Source organism: Mytilus galloprovincialis, chromosome 12, assembly GCF_965363235.1.
Source record: "Mytilus galloprovincialis chromosome 12, xbMytGall1.hap1.1, whole genome shotgun sequence".
NCBI classification, from domain to species: domain Eukaryota; kingdom Metazoa; phylum Mollusca; class Bivalvia; order Mytilida; family Mytilidae; genus Mytilus; species Mytilus galloprovincialis.
In genome coordinates, this window is record NC_134849.1 from 51454418 (window position 1) to 51478877 (window position 24460).

Here is a 24460-nt window from a genome sequence, read left to right on the forward strand (position 1 = left end):
CATTTAAGTTTACATTTTGAATTTACCAGCTTATTGACTTTTTTTACACGCATATCGGACAACCTATTGGACTTTTACTGTTTATGTTTTAGTGAAAATATCCGTATTTTTTTGGATTCTGTGAATCAAATGTCAGCCTTTATAAATATTCTTTTTCCCCTTACCAATGAGAGACGAAAACATCGTTTTTGTTTCATTTATTCATTGATCCTAACAAATACCGGCATTTTCATCCAAATGAAAAAAAATACAGTCCCTGTATAATGAATGTATTAAAAAAATTAATACCTGTATTATGAAGAACCAATATGATAACAAGGAAAAGAAACTAATGTTTATGTAGTGGTCAATTTATAAATTATCATATGCTAACGTATAAAACCATATCGGTGGTTTCGTGGCAGAGAGCTCACATTGAGTGGTGCGGAGATTTGTGTTTAACCGTATACACTGTTTCGTCCGGCTTGTCCTCTTAGAACGCAAGGCCTGGAGCAAAAAAAAATATATAAGGAGATGAGGTATGATTGTCAATGAGACAACTATCTACCAAAGTTAAAATAAGGCGGATGTTATCTATAATAGGCAACCGTAGGGCCTTTAACAATGAGAAAATAAATATCGTATTGTCGTTTAAAAGGTCCCGACATGAAAAACAATTCAATTAAGAAAACTAACGGCCTAATGTTTACAAAGCAATTCACGAAAAATAAATATGACAGACATAAACCAACGAAAATCACTGAACTACAGGTTCCTGAATTGGGACAGTCACATACAGAATGTGGCGGGGTTAACATGTTTACTGGCACCAAACCCTCCCACTAAACTCGGACAGTGGTGTAACAGTACAACTAATGTCAACATAAGAACAAACGTTGAAAAGGGTTTATCACTCATTAGATCGGTACAAAGTAGAAAAAACATCTAACAAAACACAGACCGGATGTGGCAGGGAATTTATACATCCCTCACAACAAAAAAGACACATAGTTCAGATCTGAGAATACTCTCAAAGGCTGTTGTCGGCTATAAATCAAAATAATTTGTACGGATCAGATGACACAAGCATTTCCCCGGATTGTAACCTTGTCAGCTAGCAATTAAAAATACGATTTTTTATAACACATTGTGTGTTTTATTGTCTTGAATGTTCATGCAATATTTGTCGCTGGACATTAAACATAGCATAGCCAACACCTTGGTTATATTGTATAAAGTAAAATAACAACAATACCGAACACCAAGGACAATTCAAATCGGAAAGTCCCTTAACAAATGGCAAAATCGGAAAGTCCCTTATCAAATGGCAAAATCGGAAAGTCCCTTATCAAATGGCAAAATCGGAAAGTCCCTTATCAAATGGCAAAATCAAAAGCTCAAACACATCAATAAACGAGACAGTTCAGTTGTCAAACTAAACAGTAAATATTCAAACCAGTTTGTGACATTGATGAAACGTACAAACTAATCATAACAATAACTATTTATGAAAAATAAATATAGAAAAACTACAGTAAATGGAGACAATAAAAGAATGAAAAGACATTTTATTTGATTCGAATACACTATATAATATTAAGACTATATCTATATGAAATGTGTATACTAGTAACTGTACCATGTGTACTCTTATGTTTGTCTGTTCATATGTTATGGTGAATATATTGAGAGTAAAGTATATCACTGGGAAAATTAATAATATGTGTTATACAATAAACTTTCATTACATAATAATGTTTGAAATGTGGCTTGAAAAGAAAACGGACCAAACTGTTGAAGTGGTGTCAGCCATAACTTCAAATAAATCTGATACAAAAAGCATTTCTGAAAGGGGATACGAATGAACAGGTCCATAAATCACACATATTTTTTAATGTTGCAAAATCAAAACCTAATTCTTCCAAATCTAATATTTTCTAAGGTTAAACAAAAATTGCAGGGATTTCATTTAATTCTTGAAATACTAGTTGCAAAACTTTGTTTATGATCACATAGTATATAACATAAAACTTATCACAGCAAGGAGGGAACTTGATCTCGCAAATGAATCGTGAAGTAAGACATCATTTTCTAACTTGCATCGATTAAACTTAAGAAAAAAAGCCTTCCCATTAGAAAAGAGAAAAAGCTCAATCCAAATTAAAGTCTCGTAAAACTGATTTTGGTCGAAATAATAACTGGCTAAGGATTTTCTATCCCAGGAAAAGAATACCTGATAGTATTTGGCAAAACCTTTCGGAATTTTTGGTACCCAATGCTCTTCAACTTCGTACTTTTTTTGGCTCTTTTTTATTTAAGCGTCACTGAATAGTCTTTTGATAACAAAACTCGCGTCTGTCAAACAAAATTGTTATCCTGATTGCTATGATGAGTTTATTTAATATTCAATATTTGGAATGAATTTGATTTAAGTCAGATTTAGGAATTTTTGTCAGATGTTCGGACTTCCTGGGTTTTTTCCTACGATAAAGGGTAAAATATGTTGCCCCATATCACCCATTTTTCTTTTCATAGGATTCAATAGCTCATAAAAGGTCATTATCAAAATGTAAGCAATTTCTAGATTTCTTTTCTTGCGATTTGAGACCAAAATAATGTCAACGCTAATAGAAAGTAAAAGTCTGAGTCGGCATTTTGTCGACATTAAAAAAAAAAATCAAATATCTGGAAAAGTAGTTTTATAATCTATCAATATTTTAAGCTTATTGTGTTCCTTAACTAATTTTCCTCTAATCAATTGCAGATTTAAGATTTTTTGAATTTCACCCGACTTCATCCTTAAGTGATGAGGGGGTCCACTAACAGGTTAACAATTTTTGATTTTGCTCAAACAGATAGCAGTAAAATACTGATAACCGATAAGAGCAATTTATATTATCTTAAATGAAAAAAACAGAAAACAGTGAATTAAAAAATAAAAAAAAAACTGTTAACAGGGGTCATTTTTTTTCTTAATAACAGTTAACAACAATGTCAATTTTAAGAAAACAGGTAACAGCTAAGTAGTCAATAAGAGTTAACAACACATATATTTCAAAATAATAGTTAACAAAAGTTTAAGCAGGCCTAAAACACCTCAACAGAAAAGATCTTGCCCCTTCTTAAGTAATTTATTTATTTATTTGCCAAGCGATACATATCACATGAATGGTGCAATATAAAAGATATACATGTACAAAAACAGTAGAAAAAGATTTTCAGTAAGTATTATGGTATTAATATATTACTGATAGGTCTTGACAAAATGATAGTAATAAGAAAAAGTTATATGCATGTACAACAAAATGGACTAAAATGGTCTGATAACATTTAATGTTTTAAAGAAGCAGATGAATGTGAATACATATAAAAAGTACCAAACTTCATGTTGCTGAACAATACAATTAATTCTTATTGCGGAAACTTAAACTAATATTTCATATCTGATTCTTTAACACAGACATACTCTAAATTGAATGTAGAAATAAACACGTGTGTCCCCATACATAATTTGTGGTAACGTTACATATATAATTGTAAAAACATCTTTCTCACAATTGACATTATACCTCCATAAGCCTGAAAAATGCATATTTGTTCTGAACAGACATGACGTAACCATGCCCTGCGTATTAAAAACAAAATGTATAGTTATGTTTAATGCTACATGTTTTTATCAAAGCAATATCGTTAAGTTTATATGGACTATATTCAACAGTTGATTATATTCATTTTAATATTCAATTTTCAATCTTCTTCTCCTTTCTTCTTCTATGTCACTCTTTTCGGTTTCTGAAATAGTAAAAAAAAATAACAATGAATGTATCATTTGTATTAACATTGAAGTATTCAGTTACATTGTCGTATTTTTTTTTTTTAAATTTATTTTTTAATCAAGACTGATAATTTATTTATTAAGCCGTCATTTGGCATAATTTGGGGGTACTGTGCTAATTTGAATAGCGGCCCTATTGGTTTAGCATGAGGACAACTATTACAATAGGATTATACATGCCCCTAAAATTGAAACTCAAATATACCAATTCCTAAGTTGCATCAACAATATGTCCGCATGTAGGTGAATTGTACATGTTTGTTGTCTTCTGTTTGTATACAAATGAACATTGTCTACTTTGAAAACTTTCGGCCTTTTCAGTTTGACCGGTAGTGTAAGTGTAATGTAGTATAATTGCTATGGACAATCGTAGAAGAAATTTTTAATGGTTTGTCCGCATATAGAGAACCACCTTGCATGTTGCACTTTTAGGATAAATAACTTTTATCTCACTTGCTTTCTAAAGTTTCAGGCTAAGGTTTTTTTTCAAACATGATTATTTCATAAACCCATTTCGTAAAAAGTCAAATTTTCAGCAATTTGCCTGAGAATTACACAACATACATTGTTTTTGTGAATATCCGCCAAAGGAAGTTTTTTAGCAGACAACCTCAGTTTTAGAGCCAAATAGGAAAAAAGACTGGATTATCTGCAAATTTGATATAATTTATATTTTCAATCCAGAATTAGGGTAATACAATCGAAAGAACCAAAGTCAGGAGGTACAAATCATATGAATTATTATAAATGTTAAGTATGTTAATTTTATCAATTGTGAATTCTCATTTGATACATGTAAAAAAATAGGCAGCACCTGTATGTCTATAGAGCTTGTGATTACCATGATGATTTCTGTGATGATGAAACAGGGGGATAAGATTCTAAGGGGACATGTAATGTTTTTATGGGTCACAAATTTCCTTTACCGGGTAATATAAAAATAAGATATGTTGTATGATTAACAATGAAACATCAATTCGCCGTAGTTCAAATAACGTTGAGATAAGCAATTATAGGTCACCGTTCTGTCTTTAAGAATGAGAGAAACCGTCACCATACATTAACTATATAAGGCCCCGAATGATATATGTGAAAAAAAAAATCAAACGAAAAAACTAACGGCCTTATTTATAACAATACAATTTACGAAAAAAAAAACCGAATATGGCAGACATGAAACAGCGACAACCGCCGAATCATAATTTCCTGAGTTGGGACAGGAATATAATGACTGTTGCAGGGTTAAACATGAGTAAGAACGTTCATCAGCCTCCTCTTTCCCAACCCCTTTATCTGGGACAGTATTCAAATAGATCGGTATGATGCAAACAAAACAACTAACATTAAAACAATAGACACAATGCACCGATGTAAGAGGACGGTCAGATGCTGGAAGCTAGTTCAAAGCACAATCTTGTACAATGCCAAATTATAAGAAAAAGGTATCGACAGTATGCAGGATCATGAGTACTCTTAATTGTACACATTAGCGGATCCAGGTGTGTGTGTGTGTGTGTGTGTGTGTATGTGTGTGGTGGAGGAGGGAGGCTCAGACCCCTTTTTCGATTTAAAAAAACCTCTCCAAAAGGCTGGTACATATATTGTAGAATATATTTATTTGTGTTTTAATTTATCAAACACAAAATAGTTTGTATGCAGAATATGTTGAATCAACAAAATCAAGTATCCTCAAACATATATATTTCGTGTTCTCAATACTCTTCAACTTCGTAGTTTATTTGGCCCTTTTTAACCTTTTTTTATTCGAGCATGACTGATGAGTCATTTTGTAGACGAATAGCGCATCTGGCGTACACAATTTGTAGCCTGGTATTTTTGGTGAGTTTATTTAGTTCTATCGAATATCGAGTTCGGATATGGCCCTGTTGATGTGTTGCCTAAGTCGTAATCAAAATTCGGACATGTACCGTTCATTCATAAAAAATAAGAAGATGTGGTATAATGCCAATGAGAAAACTCTCCACCAGAAACCAAATGACATAGAAGTTAACAACTATAGGTCACCGTATGACCTTCAACAAAAAGTAAAACCCATGTCGCATAGTAAGCCATAACAGGCTTCGAGAGAAAACTAACGGCCTGATTTATGCACAAAACAATAACCGTAAAATAAATATGCTATACAGGAACTAACGACAACCACTGATTAACAGTCTCTTGACTTGACACAGACACATACAGAATGTGGCGTGGTAAAACATGTCTGCTTGCAGCAAACCCTCTTATTAACATCGGACTGTGGTGTCTAATAGTACAACATAAGAACAAACTGTAAAAATAAATTGAAAAGGGCTTGATTCATCACTGAATTTAACATTAGAAGCATTCCGTTCTTACTTCTGAAACAGAAAATTGACCACCGTAAAAATATAATTGAGTTCATTCTGTGTTTTTTTAGATGCACTGTCCATGTTCTGTCAAGTGTTAGTGGACTATTGTTTGTCTTTTTCTATATTGCAATTCTTCTATTTTAGCAGTCTGGTATTTCCACGTTTTTTAAGACTTAAATCAATACTTATATTGTTTCATGTCAAGTCACTTAACTATTATTCTCTTGTCATTGTTTCCTTTTCTTATTTAAAAAATACTTAAGATCTTTAATGCATTTAGATATTTGCAAAATGTCATTTATCTTTGAAAACATGCAATCAAAAAAAGTAAATGAATAAATATGATTTATCAAGCATAATTACCATCAATATTTTCTTTTGTTTCGAAACACCATTTTGTTCCCGGTGTGTTGGAATTAAAACAGCAGCCTCTAGCCTCACATGTTTCTCGGGAAATTCCTGGCCATCCGCACTCATGTCGATAGTTTGGAAGCACCGCACATTGACCTAAATAAAAGTTAGCAATATATATATGGATTCGAACCCATGCTACTGTGATATCGTGACACCAAATCGCCTGCACTGCAGCCGTCCCGCTAGACCACACCACCACCTGAGCTCTCAAAAAAAGAGCTTTCGCTGGCCGTGTGTTACCTTTCCTCGTCAGTTTTAATCTAGCGGCGTACTACAGTACATGATATATAAGGCATGAAGATGTTATTGTTACAGATCAGCTAAATTATCTATAGTAAAGGATCCTACAAATTAATGTAATATACAGTCACAGAAAATAATTATATTTATAAGTACGTCTGAGTCAGTGACAACTCTACAACAGATGTATCCATCGGATCGCCATCAATGATGTTGATACATGGCTGTGTACATAATGTATATACAACTCGTCTAAACATCAACCCATATATATATATATATATATAAACAAGTCTAAATTGAAAACAACGATATGTATATATCCATGTTCTGTATATATATATATATATATATAAACGCCTAAAAAAGTGTACACAACAACTCCAAATACATAAAAGGTAACTATAAATGTAATTATTTAGAAATATTTCGGATAACAGATATCCTGCGTCAGTCAGATTCTGATGTTAAATGAATCATCTTTAAGTCTTCTTAAATTAAACTTTTACTAAATCTTGAAATTTATACAATAAAAAAAGTCAAACCGAACATCAGTTAAGAAGCTTGCATCATTCTAAAAATTTGTTAAACATGACATAGGTTATATGGCTTATTCCAACAGAGAGCTCACATATATGCTTTAAATACAAATAATAATGTGCAATTTGAACCAGCACAATTCTAAAACTTTAACGGGAACGACAATTATGATGGTATAACATGTATAAGCATGATAACGTCTGTAAAATTACCAAATAGACAGCACTGAAGGATCTAAATTTTAAAATATTTGAAATTGACAGAGTAAAGTAGCTACAACAGAGTCTGAATATTTAAATATCGCGAACAAACGGCCGTTAAAATGTAATAATAGTTTTTGACTAAGTATAACTAGAAGTACGTGGCTTGGTACTTATACATCCCTAAAAAAATTAAGCAATTTAAATTGGTATCTTCAACAAATTTATGTAATAAATGAAAAAGGTTAACCGTTGACAACACTGGGCCACTTATTCTGTTGTTTGCGTAAAGATACAAGCAGAAGTTTGATTTTTCAGAATACGCCAGTTAAACCAGGCGTCAGTATAAAACATACTTCTTCTTCAACAAGAGATTGAAATTAAGATATGATCTAAATGATCATATTATTGCAGGGAACTTCAAAACATCGTTGAAGAACGCGATGTTATAAACGTTTCAAAGAAAGAACCAACATATCGTCCTCCATTACGAATAAATTGGGATGAGTGTTGCCAGGTCATCAAAGATACACCTTCATTCTATTTATAAAAATGATATCAACGTCTTAAGGATGTTTGCTTCTTTTGTTTTTGAATTTTTGCCAGATATTCCGAATCCTCTGGTTTTATCTATGTAGTGCCATTAAAAAATTGTGCCCGCTAACCCCTACTTTTCTTTTAATAATTTTATTACATATAGTTTAAAAGGCAATATTTGAAAATCTTATAAAATCCTTGTTATTTTTTAAAGAAAAAAGGTGCCAATGTTAAATGTATAAAAAATCTAGAAAGAATCAATTCCTGCCATATTTTTAATGTTTTATATCTCGAATTTACATACTGTCAATTCATAACAGTCTTTTCAAAAGCTTGTTATTTTATTACAGAGTAGCAAACATCTTTAAATGTCTCTTGGCTGATGCTATATGTACATTTTGGCAATAAAGTTTATCGACAGGCGGTATGTATCATCATCATCCAAATTCCAAAATAGATTGACAATTAATATTTAAATAGAAAACTATAAAACTTGACCGCTGGGTTTTATTTTCCATACCATACACAAGATGCTGTGATTGTTAAATAAGTTCGAAAAAATTAGTATTGATCTATGTCATGTTGGTGTACACATAATGAAATTACCCATACTACTACAGATTCTGGAGGGTTGAATTGAAAACTTACTGTTTGCTTTCTTGAAGCACCATTTTACTCCCACAATGCTCGAATCAAAGCAACATCCTCTTGATTCACACGTTTCTGCTGAAATTCCAGCCCATCCGCATTCTTCTCGGTAAATCGGTGGAACATGGCAAACATCTTAAGAGAAATATAAGTTATTGCGTTAATTTGTTAATAATGGATATGTGATTCTGTAATCATCCGCACCCAGTCAACTGACTGATTTCAACAACGCACATTTTGAAACGTTAGAAATTTACTCGTTCGAAGTAAGAGGATTTTAAGGGTGAACATTCAAAAGCAGTTTTTAAATTATTCAAAAACAAAACAAAATGATAACATTAAATGGGTATCAAATTGTTTTTAATTGCAGTAAAAAGACAACAAAAGTGTATTGAAATAATAACTATATAAGTATTTGATACGAAATGAACTTATATTTCGTAGAACCACGCATTTTCCCGTTTCTAAGAAAGAGGTGAAAAATCAACAAAATCAAGTATCCTCAAACATATATATTTCGTGTTCTCAATACTCTTCAACTTCGTAGTTTATTTGGCCTTTTTTAACCTCTTTTTATTCGAGCATGACTGGTGAGTCATTTTGTAGACGAATAGCGCATCTGGCGAACACAATTTGTAGCCTGGTATTTTTGGTGAGTTTATTTAGTTTTATCGAATATCGAGTTCGGATATGGGCCTGTTGATGTGTTGCCTAAGTCGTAATCAAAATCCGGACATGTACCGTTCATTCATAAAAAAATAAGAAGATGTGGTATAATGCCAATGAGAAAACTCTCCACCAGAGACCAAATGACATAGAAGTTAACAACTATAGGTCACCGTATGACCTTCAACAAAAAGTAAAACCCATGTCGCATAGTTAGCCATAACAGACTTCGAGAGAAAACTAACGGCCTGATTTATGCACAAAACAATAACCGTAAAATAAATATGCTATACAGCAACTAACGACAACCACTGATTAACAGTCTCTTGACTTGACACAGACACATACAGAATGTGGCGTGATTAAACATGTCTGCTTGCAGCAAACCCTCTTATTAAAATCGGACAGTGGTGTCTAATAGTACAACATAAGAACAAACTGTAAAAATAAATTGAAAAGGGCTTGATTCATCACTGAATTTAACATTAGAAGCATTCCGTTCTTACTTCTGAAACAGAAAATTGACCACCGTAAAAATATAATTGAGTTCATTCTGTGTTTTTTAGATGCACTGTCCAGGTTTTGTCGAGTGTTAGTGGACTATTGTTTGTCTTTTTCTATATTGCAATTCTTCTATTTTAGCAGTCTGGCATTTCCACGTTTTTTAGACTTAGATTAATACTTATATTGTTTCATGTCAAGTCACTTAACTATTATTCTCTTGTCATTCTTTCCGTTTCTTATTTGAAGATGTTTAATGCATTTAGATATTTGCAAAATGCATTTAGATATTTGCAAAATGCATTTAGATATTTGCAAAATGCATTTAGATATTTGCAAAATGCATTTAGATATTTGCAAAATGCATTTAGATATTTGCAAAATATCATTTATCTTTGAAAACATGCAATCAAAAAAAGTAAATGAATAAATATCATTTATCAAGCATAATTACCATCAACATTTTCTTCTGTTTCGAAACACCATTTTGTTCCCCGTGTGTTGGAATTAAAACAGCAGCCTCTAGCCTCACACGTTTCTCGGGGAATTCCTGGCCATCCGCACTCATTTCGATAGTTTGGAAGCACCTCACATTGACCTAAATAACAGGTAGCAATATATATATATATATATATTTTGTTAAAATATACCTTTTCACTGTTTTCTACAACGAAATTTGTTTTACATGCACGCGTATAAAAAATGCGGTTTTTATCCAACGCAATCATAGGTTTGAACGATGTTTTCAATTTAGACTTGTTTATATATATATATATCGTTTTTTTTTTCAATTTAGACTTCTTTATATATATCTAAATTGAAAACAACGTTCAAACCTATGACTGCGTTGGATAAAAACCGCAATTTTTGTACGTGTGGATGTAAAACAAATTCCGTTGTAGAGGGGTCTGAGTACAGTACAAACAACATTTTCCAAAAGACCAAAACAGTGAAAAGGTATATTTTAACAAAACACATTTGACTAACAGGTCGAACAACTGATGTTCTAAAACCCTGATGACTGCTATTGACGATAGCCAAATAAATTGATCACCAGTACAAAATGGATCTTAATATTAATTTAATACCAAACAGAAAACAATAAACTTGTGGAAAAGATGGTAAACCACAAACATGAGCTGCACTTTTTTTTATACACCATATCCGGTATATATATATATATATATATATATATATGAAAAAAAAAATTTAAGGCTGAAAATGCACTAAATATTTATATTCAATATGAATATTTACATTTTGTCTATTACTATATCAAAATGTTCATAATGTTCTACATATTACCCTCCATAGTATCCTACCGGTTTCACTGTTTAACAGATCTTCAAGGATATCTATATATATTTTACCGTATGTATTCATATGATTTGCTGGAAAAGTTACCCCAATGATTCAGGACAAAAATATGCAAATGCAGAAAAATTTAGACACATAAAATGATGAAATAAATAATCAACGGTACATGTATTAATTTTATTAACTTATCTACATGTGTATATTTAATAACTATCGCATTAAATGCGATCAATTGGAAGTATCCATCATTGACCAGCATTGACTTAAATAATATGAACTGATATCAATTACACTGATTATTTACATATATGATTTGCTGGAACAGTTATCCCAATGATTAAGATCAAAAATATGATTCATATACAGAAAGATTCAGACATAATTATTAAAAAGATATTAAATTCATTAACCTATTTAGTATATTTACCGTTTATACCTTATACCCCCTCTTTGAAAACACTGGGCCACTTATTCTGTTGTTTGCGTAAAGATACAAGCAGAAGTTTGATATTTCAGAATACGCCAGTTAAACCAGGCGTCAGTATAAAACATACTTCTTCTTCAACAAGAGATTGAAATTAAGATATGATCTAAATGACCATATTATTGCAGGGTACTTCAAAACATCGCTGAAGAACGCGATGTCCTCCATTACGCATAAATTGGGATGAGTGTTGCCAGGTCATCAAAGATACACCTTCATTCTATTTATAAAAATGATATCAACGTCTTAAAGATTGTTTTTTGAATTTTTGCCAGATATTTCGAATCCTCTGGTTTTATCTATGTAGTGCCATTAAAAAATTTTGCCCGCTAACCCCTACTTTTCTTTTAATAATTTCATTACATATAGTTTAAAAGGCAATATTTGAAAATCTTATAAAATCCTTGTTATTTTTTCATTGTTTTTTTAAAGAAAAAAGGTGCCAATGTTAAATGTATAAAAAATCTAGAGAGAATCAATTCCTGCCATATTTTGAATGTTTTATATCTCGAATTTACATACAGTCAATTCAGAACAGTCTTTTCAAAAGCTTGTTATTTTATTACAGAGTAGCGAACATCCTTAAATGTCTCTTGGGTGATGCTATATGTACGTTTGGGCAATAAAGTGTATCGACAGGCAGTATGTTTCATCATCATCCAAATCGAAAAATAGATGGACAATAATAATTAGATAGAAAACTATAAAACTTGACCGCTAGGTTTTATTTTCCATACCATACACAATATGCTGTGATTGGTAAATAAGTTCGAAAAAAAATAGTATTGATCTATGTCATGTTGTTGTACACATAATGAAATTACCCATATAACTACAGATTCTGGAGGGTTGAATTGAAAACTTGACTTACTGTTTGCTTTCTTGAAGCACCATTTTACTCCCACAATGCTCGAATCAAAGCAACATCCTCTTGATTCACACGTTTCTGCTGAAATTCCAGCCCATCCGCATTCTTCTCGGTAAATCGGTGGAACATGGCAAACATCTTAAGAGAAATATAAGTTATTGCGTTAATTTGTTAATAATGTAATTCTGTAATCATCCGCACTCAGTCAACTGACTGATTTCAACAACGCACATTTTGAAACGTTAGAAATTTACTCGTCCGAAGTAAGAGGATTTTAAAGGGTGAACGTTCAAAAGCAGTTTTTAAATTATTCAAAAACAAAACAAAATGATAACATTAAATGGGTAACAAATTGTTTTTAATTGTAATATAAAGACAACAAAAGTGTATTGAAATAATAACTATATAAGGATTTGATACGAAATGAACTTATATTTCGTAGAACCACGCATTTTCCCGTTTCTAAGAAAGAGGTGAAAAATAACAAACGGACACTGAAACTCATGAGTCGATAAACAGACAACGCCATGGCTGAAAAAGAAAAAAAGACAAAAAACAGTTTATAAAACACAACCTAGAAAATTAAATACTGAGCCACATGAACCCCACCAAGACAGACTTATCCTTAGATCGTAGCGTGTCAAGTATACTTATATTGTCTATGTCTCCTGTTCATGATGTTTTTCGTCAGTGACATCAAAAATAGAAAATTATTCTTCTCCAGCATGAAAATGACACGTCGACGTTTATATATGATCACATGATCATGGTATTACAGAGAACGTCGATGTCGTTTAATACCAAGAGGTTATATATCTTCTGAAGAAAGGATAAACAAAATTGTCCTCCATCGAGAATACATTAGGAAGAGTATCAACAGTCATCAAATATGATCTTTCATCATATGATATGAATTAATGTTAACGGGAGAAATCTGATAAACATCACTTGATTCTATTTTGAATAAATGTATGTACATTGTAGATATTCTCATATTATATTTAGAAAATAACTTTTAAATCAAGTTCAGACTTTAAAGCAGCCAACAATGGGGTATTATGACGTAAACAATATACACGGAAGTTTTTGAGAATAACATTATAAATTTTTTAATTTATATACATCCATGAGCATGCGCTGCACAAAGAGTCAAATAGAAGAAAATCATAATATTACTCTTATACTTATTTCATGTATTTGATCATTTGAATATCCGTACTATGTTTTGGCGGCCTAGACTACATAAAACCACTCAAATATCGTTTCACCTCGGCATCAGGTATATGTTCTATAACTAATCGTTCTACTCTATTAACAAGTTCAATGATTAAAATTAAAGAATGAATGATTATTTTTTCTGATAAAAGCATATGACAAAAAATTTAAACTTATTAATTTTGAAGTGGATATTTTGGTTAAAACTAAAACTAAACGCGGACAAAGTATCAGTTCTATGCCGGAGGGAGATAAACTCTTAATAAAACAACAAATTGCAGTAAAATAATATTCCAATTTTCAGGCGGTACTGCTTACTGTCTTGGTGATAATCTCGGGAATTAACAGTTCACCAGTAGAGATATCGATCTAAAGGTAGGATTACCATTAGCTATCACTTAACTGCAAAATATACACATTTCGACAATTAAAGTATATTTACTGATGCTGTGTATGTTTCGACAATAATGTTATCTACATGTTGTACGTATTCCTATAGCCGCCATTTGCGCCCTTTTAATAGCTGACTTGTTTCTGTATTGTTATGAATTACAGTTTAAGACGAAACACAGTAAATAATCATCAAAATTCCATCTGATAGAAAAAGATACACGGATTGATTTGGCAGTTTGGTGGTACTTTTAGAAACCTTATTACTACGGATTTTTGCATCCTAGTTTTTATGATAAAGACCTATATCCAACATCTCAGTTTGATCATTGCATGTATGGTATATGTTGTATCATTTAAATAATTTGAAAAACAAACATGATGGCGGAAACATACAAGAGGTATAGGGGAGAAAAAACATAACCAAAACCTGCTGACCCTCCAGTAGCACATGAGATCACATGCAAGAGGCACGGAGAATGGAAATGTGAGGCCTTTGCTATGAAAGAAGAAGCCTAGTAATTTTTGCTATACGTTTTGGATGCCCTCATTATGACTAACTTTTTCCTATTTTGACAATTTTTACGTAGCCAGAAAATACGTATGTCCACTTGTATATTAATATTTTTATTTTTTATTTTTTTGTTACAAAATTATGAAGTCGTCTCTAATTTGTATTAAAAATGTCCTATTGGTTACCGGTAGAAAATCATTTAATGTTAATGATTTGTAAGAATTGTAGGTAACCATAATCTTAAATGAACATCTTATCTTTCATGTCTTTTCAATTGTCATTTACATAACTTAATCGTATTTAATCAAAATGACCGCTCCGGTGGTCTCATGATGACGTCATCAAACCGATAGCGGACTATCTAGGGTTTGATCAGCGGCAGATTCGAACCAGACCTGGACAAATTTCTGATAAATGTATACAAGTCTGTTGCATGATCTTATTATATTGTAGTATACATACTATGAAATAACCGATATTTCTTTAAATTCTGGAGCGTTAAATTGACAATTTACTTACTGTTAGCTTTCTTGAAGCACCATTTAACTCCATGTATACTAGAATCAAAGCAACATCCTCTTGATTCACACGTTTCTGCTGAAATTCCCGCCCATCCACATTCTTCGCGGTTAATCGGTGATATATGGCATTCATCAGTAGAAAACGCTTGAATTGTAAAAAAAAACTAAAACAGAATTTCTAATAAAAGACATACTAGTAAATTTCAAATGCTGCAGAATTTATCTTCATCATCACAGGTCTAAATCAATAGCTTTGGGAAAGCAAACGGTGATAAATGGAAGGATCTAAAAAAATGATGAAGCATCTTTTTAAATGGTTAATAAAAAAAAATCGTTTTGCGACAAAATTGTTAAAACAAAATATCTAGCATATTTATAAAGGGGAAAGTAACTTAACCCACTCTAAATCCACCATTGAAAATCCTGTACAACGAAAAACAAGAACCATATCAAATGCAATTGTTCTTAGGGAGCAAACTCCTCGGCAGTTTCAGGTACGATCCGCATACTACTCTACACTAATGATGGACTTAAGGAACATAGTTCCGGAACGGACACGTTCACTGTACGGAGTTTGCTTACGGAGTTGTAACCTTACATTTAAGACCACTGACATCCGGGTATAATTGTAAATTGTTAAATCCTTGTCAATGAATTGATCAGGTTATTAGCTTTCATATAACGAACGACATTGATGGAGATGACCCGATCGGTTCTATTTTATCGTTGGTTTTGACTGATGATTTTGTTTACATTGTCATGATGCTGGAGTAACATGGACTATCTGGGATATTTGTGTTAGAAAAACACCCTTCTTTACAGCAAACAATATTCCTGCTATAACATGTTTTTAGAAAATATTTGGAAACAATATTATAGTTTGATTATACAACAAAATATGAAATTTTTATTCGTATGCGTGAAAAATAGAAACAAGCATATAGAAATTCTTTTAAAAATAATGTTTACTAACACCATACTTTTCAAAGAAAAAAAACACAAACATATAACAAACACTAAGCAAAGAGGAACATTATGACATCAGATTCCTTGCGAACAACACGTGTTTATGCAATAACATATATTAAGTTCACTCGTTACAAACAGATTGGAAAGTAAAACTTTATAAGGTAATAAAAATCAGAATGGTCGAATTAAACAGCCACTTTGTCTAAAGTGGGGACAACTGTTTTTTTTTTTAAACTACTTTATACTCTCATATAACTTTGAAATTGAGATAAGCACAATGTCGTCAACGTTTGCCCGAGTGCAACCTTATCGAATACAACTCATAATTAAATACTTGTGAACTGCTGTTTTTCTTTTAATCGGGTTTCTTTTGACCATGTTTTTTTGTGTATTGTTTTAGCTTGTGGTTTTGTCGATGCCTACAATGTATCCACCTTGTGTAACAGACGCACTAAACATGAAATTAGGTTTAAAAAAACCTTGCTTGATCACACCAACAATTTGTAATTCCTGATGTATTATATATATTTGAGAGGAATGGATGTTTATATATGCCAGCTTTCAATTTAATAAATATATTTGTATTTCACTAGCGAAAGGGTCGTTATCCCGCTTGAAGCAATAAAATTAGACAGGATATATATATCGATGTCATATACCTTTTAAGACAAGACTGTTGAAAACTGATTTTTATATTTGCCTGAGGTAAAAAGAATACTCACCAATCCCACTAATGACAGACAACACCAATAGCGTTATGGAAATTTTCATTTTGATAGTGATAATGTTTCAAATTAATTCTGCATAAAACCTAAAAGATAAACATATGACATATGTTTAAAATCTAGAATAGTTAAATAAAGCTATATCAGAAGGTATCCATGGCTTATATTAAGAGTTTGGAAATAATGTTGAAATGGACATATCCTTATCAAACTTGGAGAATGTCGATGACAGGCAAATGCCATGATACCTCTCCCAAACATAATTATTTTGACCTTTTCGTTTTTTTTAATAAGGTGCTAATTTTATTTTTATTCTACCGCCACTGGTAAGTTTGATGAAGACCAAAAAGCGCGCCTGGTATACTTAGTTGATGTTAAGGTATAAATACCATTGCTAATTCCGGCGCTAACAGTTTGTAGAAAATAAACAAGTTTGGTACGAAGCGCGATCTTATTTGATGCGCAAATAAAACTCCATCGCGAAAATTACAATTATCGAAAATATATTTACAGTATAGGCCTTATAACATTTGATGAATTTTCCAGCTTTCTAAAAAAAATTCGTTTACTTAAAGCAACCGTTTGAAATATCGTTTTCATTGCAAAGTGGTCATAATGTGTCAACTAATATCCATTCAGGTTGAGATCATAAGTCATGTGCAATAGATATTTGATAGATATATTTCCGGTTAAACATGTTAAATTTTCATGATCTGTCTATCATTTCAATCGCAATGATACAATATTTCTTATATCAGTTAAAGCGTAAGTGCATTTGTTATTCATGAAATTACGATCTTATTTTCTGAAGCTTTCGCTACTACTATGCAAAGAGGGACGAAAGATACCAAAGGGACAGTCAAACTCATAAATCTAAAACAAACTGACAACGCCATGGCTAAGAATGAAAAAGACAAACAGAAAAACAATAGTACACATGACACAACATAGAAAACTAAAGAATAAACAACACGAACCCCACCAAAAACTAGGGGTGATCTCAGGTGCTCCAGAAGGGTAGAAAATATATTTTCGATAATTGTAATTTTCGCGATGGAGTTTTATTTGCGCATCAAATAAGATCGCGCTTCGTACCAAACTTGTTTATTTTCTACAAGTATATATACATGGCATATTGATTACTATTTTGAATACAAAACGTCAAAAGTATTCAAACATTGTAATAATTAATATTGTCAAAGTCCACAAGCTTTTTTGTCGACTAATATCCAGAATGTACAAGAGCCTGTACACTAATAGGTAAAAATTCTATGCTCATTATGAACACATTAAAGAACATTAATTTATCAGTTGAAAAGTTAACAAGAACATTCTCCAAGTCTTAAAAATCTTCGCGAAATCGTATTGACTGTATTATCATTCATATGGTAATAATAATAAATTTGAGTTTCAAAAACTTTGAATTATTCGAAATACAAAGGAATTTTGTATCCCAGGAAGAGATAACCTTAGCAGTATTTGGCAAACCTTTTGGACTTTTGGGTCCTCAATGCTCTTCAACTTTCGACTTTTGTGAACGCTCACGCATCTGGCATACAATATTATAAACCTGATATCTTATGGGAGTTATTTTACTTACTAATGCATCCCATATAAATATTATGCAAACAATAATAAATTATTAATTCGAAAATTAAAAAAAAGAAAAAAAAATCGTTACTTTTCAAGTTTTATCATGTGTGAACGAATTCATTTTAAACGTGTCTATCAAATAAAAGCTTTAAACTAAAAAGAACATTTAAAACTTACTTTTAGTTGGATTGATGTACAAGTATCATATAGATTTTTCCAAATGCAAGCTGCATGTTGAAGTTCAAAAATTTATACAAAACTCGTGACCAATAGAAAACAGCCACGACATAATTCAACCTTAAAACGTCCATGAACTGCTGAAATGCGAGGATAAAAGTAAAAACTAGAACAAAGTTATGCCTCCCCGGTATGCATGAATAGAGTTATGCCATTATTGAATTTAGTAAACAAGGAAATTTGATATGGTTACTTCTGAAAGACACATTTGATTCACCCGTCAAATCAATGAATTATGCCATAATATTAAACAATCGATCAGAGGAGATGACTGTATACTTCATTTATGCCGGCATGCATCATATCACAAAAAATGACACAGTTCCACATAATTTTGTAGAAAATCATGACAATTTGCATACATTATATATCCATACTAACAATCTTTATAGTATAAAAGATATAGCTTGAAAGCTGTAGAAGGGCAAGCATTTCATGAATAATTTGCAAATAAAAAACATAGTCCAACATCCAGTAATAAGTGTAAAACTTAATGAAAAATAAAATCAAGATAATATACAATTCTTTAGTATTATTCACTTACACCATGCATAATTATAGATTATCGTTGATCATCTCAACGAGATTGATTTTCTCGCTTGAGCTGGTACAGCGAAAGTGAGAAAAGCAATCGAGTTGAGATGACCAATGATAATCTGTTTATCGCTATTTTATGGCTATGACGACGTTGTCAATTTCAATGTCAATTTCGTTAGCAATGCCACGTGGCCTCCTTAGTTTCTAGCGATAATTTTTCCATCTCAAGCGAGAAGCACGATATGAAAATTATCACAAAAAAAGATCAAAAGAAAAATGCACAAAATAGCGATAATATCAAATATCTAGCTTGACAAATCATCTACCCTGCATGCATAATGACAAAGTTCATGATTTTTTCATTTTTTTAAGTCCTAAAAATCTGCACACATTTGATACATGAACTTACATCAAACATACTATAAAAGTTCTATACTGACATTTGAGGCTGAGATAGCCTGACAAACCATGCATATACTCTATGTTAGATGGTAGACAAGACGGAAAGACAAGGGTAAAACAATATGCCAACAAGTGTACATATACAGCATTCAAAGTTGATCATTTAATAAAATAAAACGTGAAGTTTCACTAAACTCAAAACTTCACTTGTCCAAATTCAATTATTACATAACATTGTCTTGCTAACCTCTGATTACACTATTGCAACGTCACATGCAAAGAAGACCATGCTTGACGACGTCTCACAGAAAAAAGCATCCTTTTGCAGAACATTGACAACAACAAAGTTTGCCTACATCTCGTCGATTAACTATCAGAGATACAAGATATATTGTACTATCTCTCTATCTGTTGCGATGATTTAGTTATATACGATCAAAAGTTAAAATTTTCTAATGTCACTGTCGATGCAAAGCTTGAATTTATACGTTTATAATCAATGGGCATATGGTCAACCTTAGCGTAAGAACAGTGGTTCCATGGCCTCAAGAGACATTTGGCTAATTGTCGTTTTTTTTTGTTATTTATTTTTTCAACTTTGCAAATAGTTTAGCTTTCAATGTTTGATGAATGTCCAGTTGTCTATTGGAAACACAAATGTAAGCATTCGCTAAGCATGCACTAAGCAAGAAATGGGATGAGCAGGCTACTTATGCATATTATGTCTCTGCTTTAAAATTACTGCAAAATGAAAAATTCGATAGTGAAAGTGATTCGGAAAATTGCTGGAGTAACAGATAAACAAAACATGTACCCGCTATAATATTCAATGACAATGAGTATGTTTCAAAAAGGATGCATATAAAATAGAATAAAAGGTGCATATCTTCAATCTGTAGTCAATAACTATGCAAAATAGAATAATGTTGACGGTAAATGTTTATTGATGACGCATACTAGATACATTTTATATATACAATGGTAAAAATTGCCGAATTCTTCATATGAGAAACCGGAGGAAAATCTGTCCGAAATTTTAGGTACACGCTTCAATCTGTTTGCAATTACTGTACGAAAATTGAGTAATATTGAAGGAAAAATGTTGGAATTACAGATGACACAACCTAGATATCCTCTATAGTATACAAATACTAATATGATTTAGTCCACGCAAGGTTAACATGAGAAAAATGCTTTAAATCTTTCAAAAAGTAATGCAATCACTGTACGTTTTATAATATTGAGGGAAAACCGATGGAGATACATACAGATGACATAGATAATCTACCCTCTTTATCATCCATTCCATAAACCAAATTGGAGACTCAGCTTGAAACTCTGCAAATATCTGATGGTGCACAACTGTAATACTTTTTGATAATTTTTGTAGAAAAATGTTGACACAATCTAGGCTATCTTCATATTTCGACTAGACTAAAAGACGGAATAATGTGGTTACACAACATACTCGTAATTCTGGTGAGACATCTCTGTCATGAATAATTTGGGTTCAATTATTTTGACGCTAATTTATAAAAATGAAAATGTTATAAACATCTCCTCATATGTTTCGATCTAATTCGATAAACGAGGAAAATTTAGATTTTTGAAAGTCATATTATACTTAATAAAAATAAATTGAATATGTTTTATATACTTGAATGGTTAGTTTTACTATAAAAAAACACTTGTACATGGACTTTCTTTTAAAAGAATGTGTCTTATGAAAATCTTACTATCAATATACTATTGAATTATTGTCTAACAGTACACTAACACTTGATAGGTTTTCCATAAGCAGTGATCTTAACCACAAGACCTCTTGTTAGTACTTCAACCGCACAGCGCAAGTAAGAAGGGGAAACCGTGATGAAATAAAAGGTTAACAAATGTGGGAGCTAGATAGCATTAATTGATTCTGAAAGAAAGAAAGAAAGAAAAATTTTAATATACCAAATCATTTACAAATGTTATGAAAAAGTTTAATTAAAAAATAGAAAGGCATAGAAATAGAAATTTAAATATATATATATATCGATCAATTTCATGTCTATCATCTAACTTAGTTTGCGTGTACTCCATGAATCTGTGTTGTTTTTAAGTCCGGTTAACGTTTGCAAAACAACACGAAGGATAATTAGCAGGGAAAGTTTACAATGAATGAAATATTTTTTTGTCGATCTTATGTTATGGATTCCTAATAAATGTCAAAAATCATGCATAGAGTACTTAGTTTAGTATTTATACATGTATTGGTTAAGTAATTTCTATAACCATATCATTTGAATTTATTACACTGAAAAGAGTCCTTCTTTCATAACAATCTATTAATATGTACAGGATGTAATAATCATAAAATTGCAGTAGTAGTCAGGTAGCTCGCATGGCTTTCCTATCTTTGAATCATCTATGCATAATTCATATATGGTTATTTTACTTTAACGGTACAAGTTAAGTGTTATTTTAGTTTAATTTCATAAACAAATAGAAGATCTGTTGTAGAAATGTAACAAATTTGGATAAACAACATATAATTATTTCATCTAACAGTACAAGATCAAAGCCGACCGACAATTAAAGTGTATAAATTACATTAACACGGTTTATCAAGGACAACAAGGAAAAAAAGGAAAATACAAAGGGAGACCACATTTATATGCGAGTATTGACCAAATAAGATTAAAAAACAAGAATGTGTCCATAGTACACGGATGCACCATCCGCACTATCATTTTCTATGTTCAGTGGACTGTGAAAATGGAGTAAAATCTCTAATTTGGCATTAAAAATAGAAAGATCATATCATAAGGAACATGTGTACTAAGATTCAAGTGGATTGGACTTCAACTTCATCAAAAACTACCTCGACCAAAAACTTTAACTAGAAAACTTTACCTGAAGCGGGACAGACGGACGGACAAACGAACGGACGGACGAACGGAGGGACGAACGAACGGACGCACAGACCAGAAATTATAATGCCCATAAATGGGGCAAAATAATGCCCGTAAATTGGGCATAAAAACTACGAAAATTGAATATTTGTGTACACGAAATCAAAACATGACTAACGATTGACACAACCATCATTCAGCATTTCAGATCTTTGAAAAGACGATGAATCATAGTCGCCGAAGTAACATCGGACGTGTAATTATTGACAAACAAATACCGATAAACTATGAAAGTCGCCCAAACATTCTTCCAATCGTCCTAAAACTATCATTTCTAAACCACAAATCAGCTGACTCTCCTAACAATTCTTAGGTTATTGCTGGATACAATATTCGTTTGATAGAATTAAGATTTAATTATTCTGTTCCCACAATCGAAGATACAAAAGTGATTACATTAGACAGTAAAAATGTATAAATAATGTTTAAATAATATTTGGTCCCAAACGTTTTAAAGACCTATGCAATGTTCAGGTGACGTAAATGTTTTTTTATTGACGACACTAATAAAAGCAACGTCCAAGTGGGTCCATACCGCTGATGGTTGACTATCAGTCCCAAAAGATAGCATCAGCTCAGTAGTCAGTACATTGGTACTGACATGATTTATAACAAACCTTTCTTAAATTGTCCGTTTATAAATTTTAAAATTACAAAGAAAGTAAGGTTTCAGCTCTCTCAGGCAAAGTTGGCCTTGTATGAATGTTGCTTTTTATGTACCTTTTAAAAAAAAAGTCAATTAGGTTATATCAACCAGTGGGTCAAATCTAGCAAAAAGAACTTTAACAATGTTTAATGATCACAATTTTTACATTTTTTTCAGAAATATCAAGTTGTACTTTTTTCTCAGTTGAAAGATTGATTACACCGTCTTATTAAACAGTAATTTGTATACAAACATCTTCCCGAAGGTATTCTATCAATATGAGAGGTATGGTAGTAAATCGTAAGAAAAATGTTTGGTCGACTCTTTTTTCTTATTATGAACAGATAAATGTTATGAAATTAACACTTAATAATTACCTGGGTAAGTTTCTTTCATACAATGTAATTATTCAAAATACTAAGGATTTTCTATTACTATTGAATTTTTGTCTAACAGTACTATAACACTTGATAGCTTTTCCATAATCAGTGATCTTAACCACAAGACCTCTCGTTTTCCCTCCGGTTTATATGATCCGTTCATCCTATATTGACTCTTAAAATTGAAGAGTTTATCTAAAAATGAGGGTACATTTTATATGGCCTTCAAAATACCGTTTCGATCCCTAACATCACTAAAGAGACATTTATTGTCGAAATCCGGATCTGGTGTACAAAAAAATATTAACACCTTATGTTTGTGGCATAACATCGTGGCCACAAGTTAATTGTTTTCTGTTTAGTATTAAATTTATATAAAGATCCATTTTGTTACATCTTGTGATCAATTTTATTTGGAAATCGCCAATGGCAGTCAGCAGGGTAAAAGAACATCAGTTGTTCGACTTGTTAGTCAAATGCGTTTTGTTTAAATATACTTCTTCACTTTTTTGGTCTTTTGGAAAATGTTGTTTGTGCTGTATTTAGACCTTTCTACAACGAAATTTGTTTGACATGCACACGTATAAAAATTGCGGTTTCTATCCAACGCAATCATAGGTTTGAACGGAGTTTTCAATTTAGACTTGTATATGTATACATAGATTATCACAACGAGATTGATTTTCTCGCTTGAGTCGATACGGCGAAAGTGAGAAAAGCAATCGAGTTGAGATAACCAATGATAATCTGATAATTTACCTATGGCGACGTTGTTAATTTCATTGACAACGGCAGGT

At 31.8% G+C, this 24460-nt stretch overlaps 2 protein-coding genes across 4 annotated transcripts in view; one reads left to right on the plus strand and one right to left on the minus strand.

Annotated features, from left to right (window-relative positions):
• The window catches only part of LOC143054160 (cadherin-89D-like), a 134111-nt gene that overhangs the window by 77304 nt on the left and 32347 nt on the right, over positions 1–24460 (plus strand). The gene's annotated exons all lie outside the window — the stretch shown is intronic.
• On the minus strand, positions 1531–18703 carry LOC143054158 (uncharacterized). The gene is made up of 8 exons (XM_076227073.1): positions 18685–18703; positions 16912–17000; positions 15219–15365; positions 12584–12718; positions 10366–10509; positions 8745–8879; positions 6529–6672; positions 1531–3771 (listed from the first exon to the last, which is right to left on the minus strand). The coding sequence occupies exons 2-8, from the start codon at positions 16958–16960 to the stop codon at positions 3713–3715; spliced, it is 813 nt and encodes a 270-aa protein (XP_076083188.1). The 5' UTR covers positions 16961–17000; positions 18685–18703; the 3' UTR covers positions 1531–3712.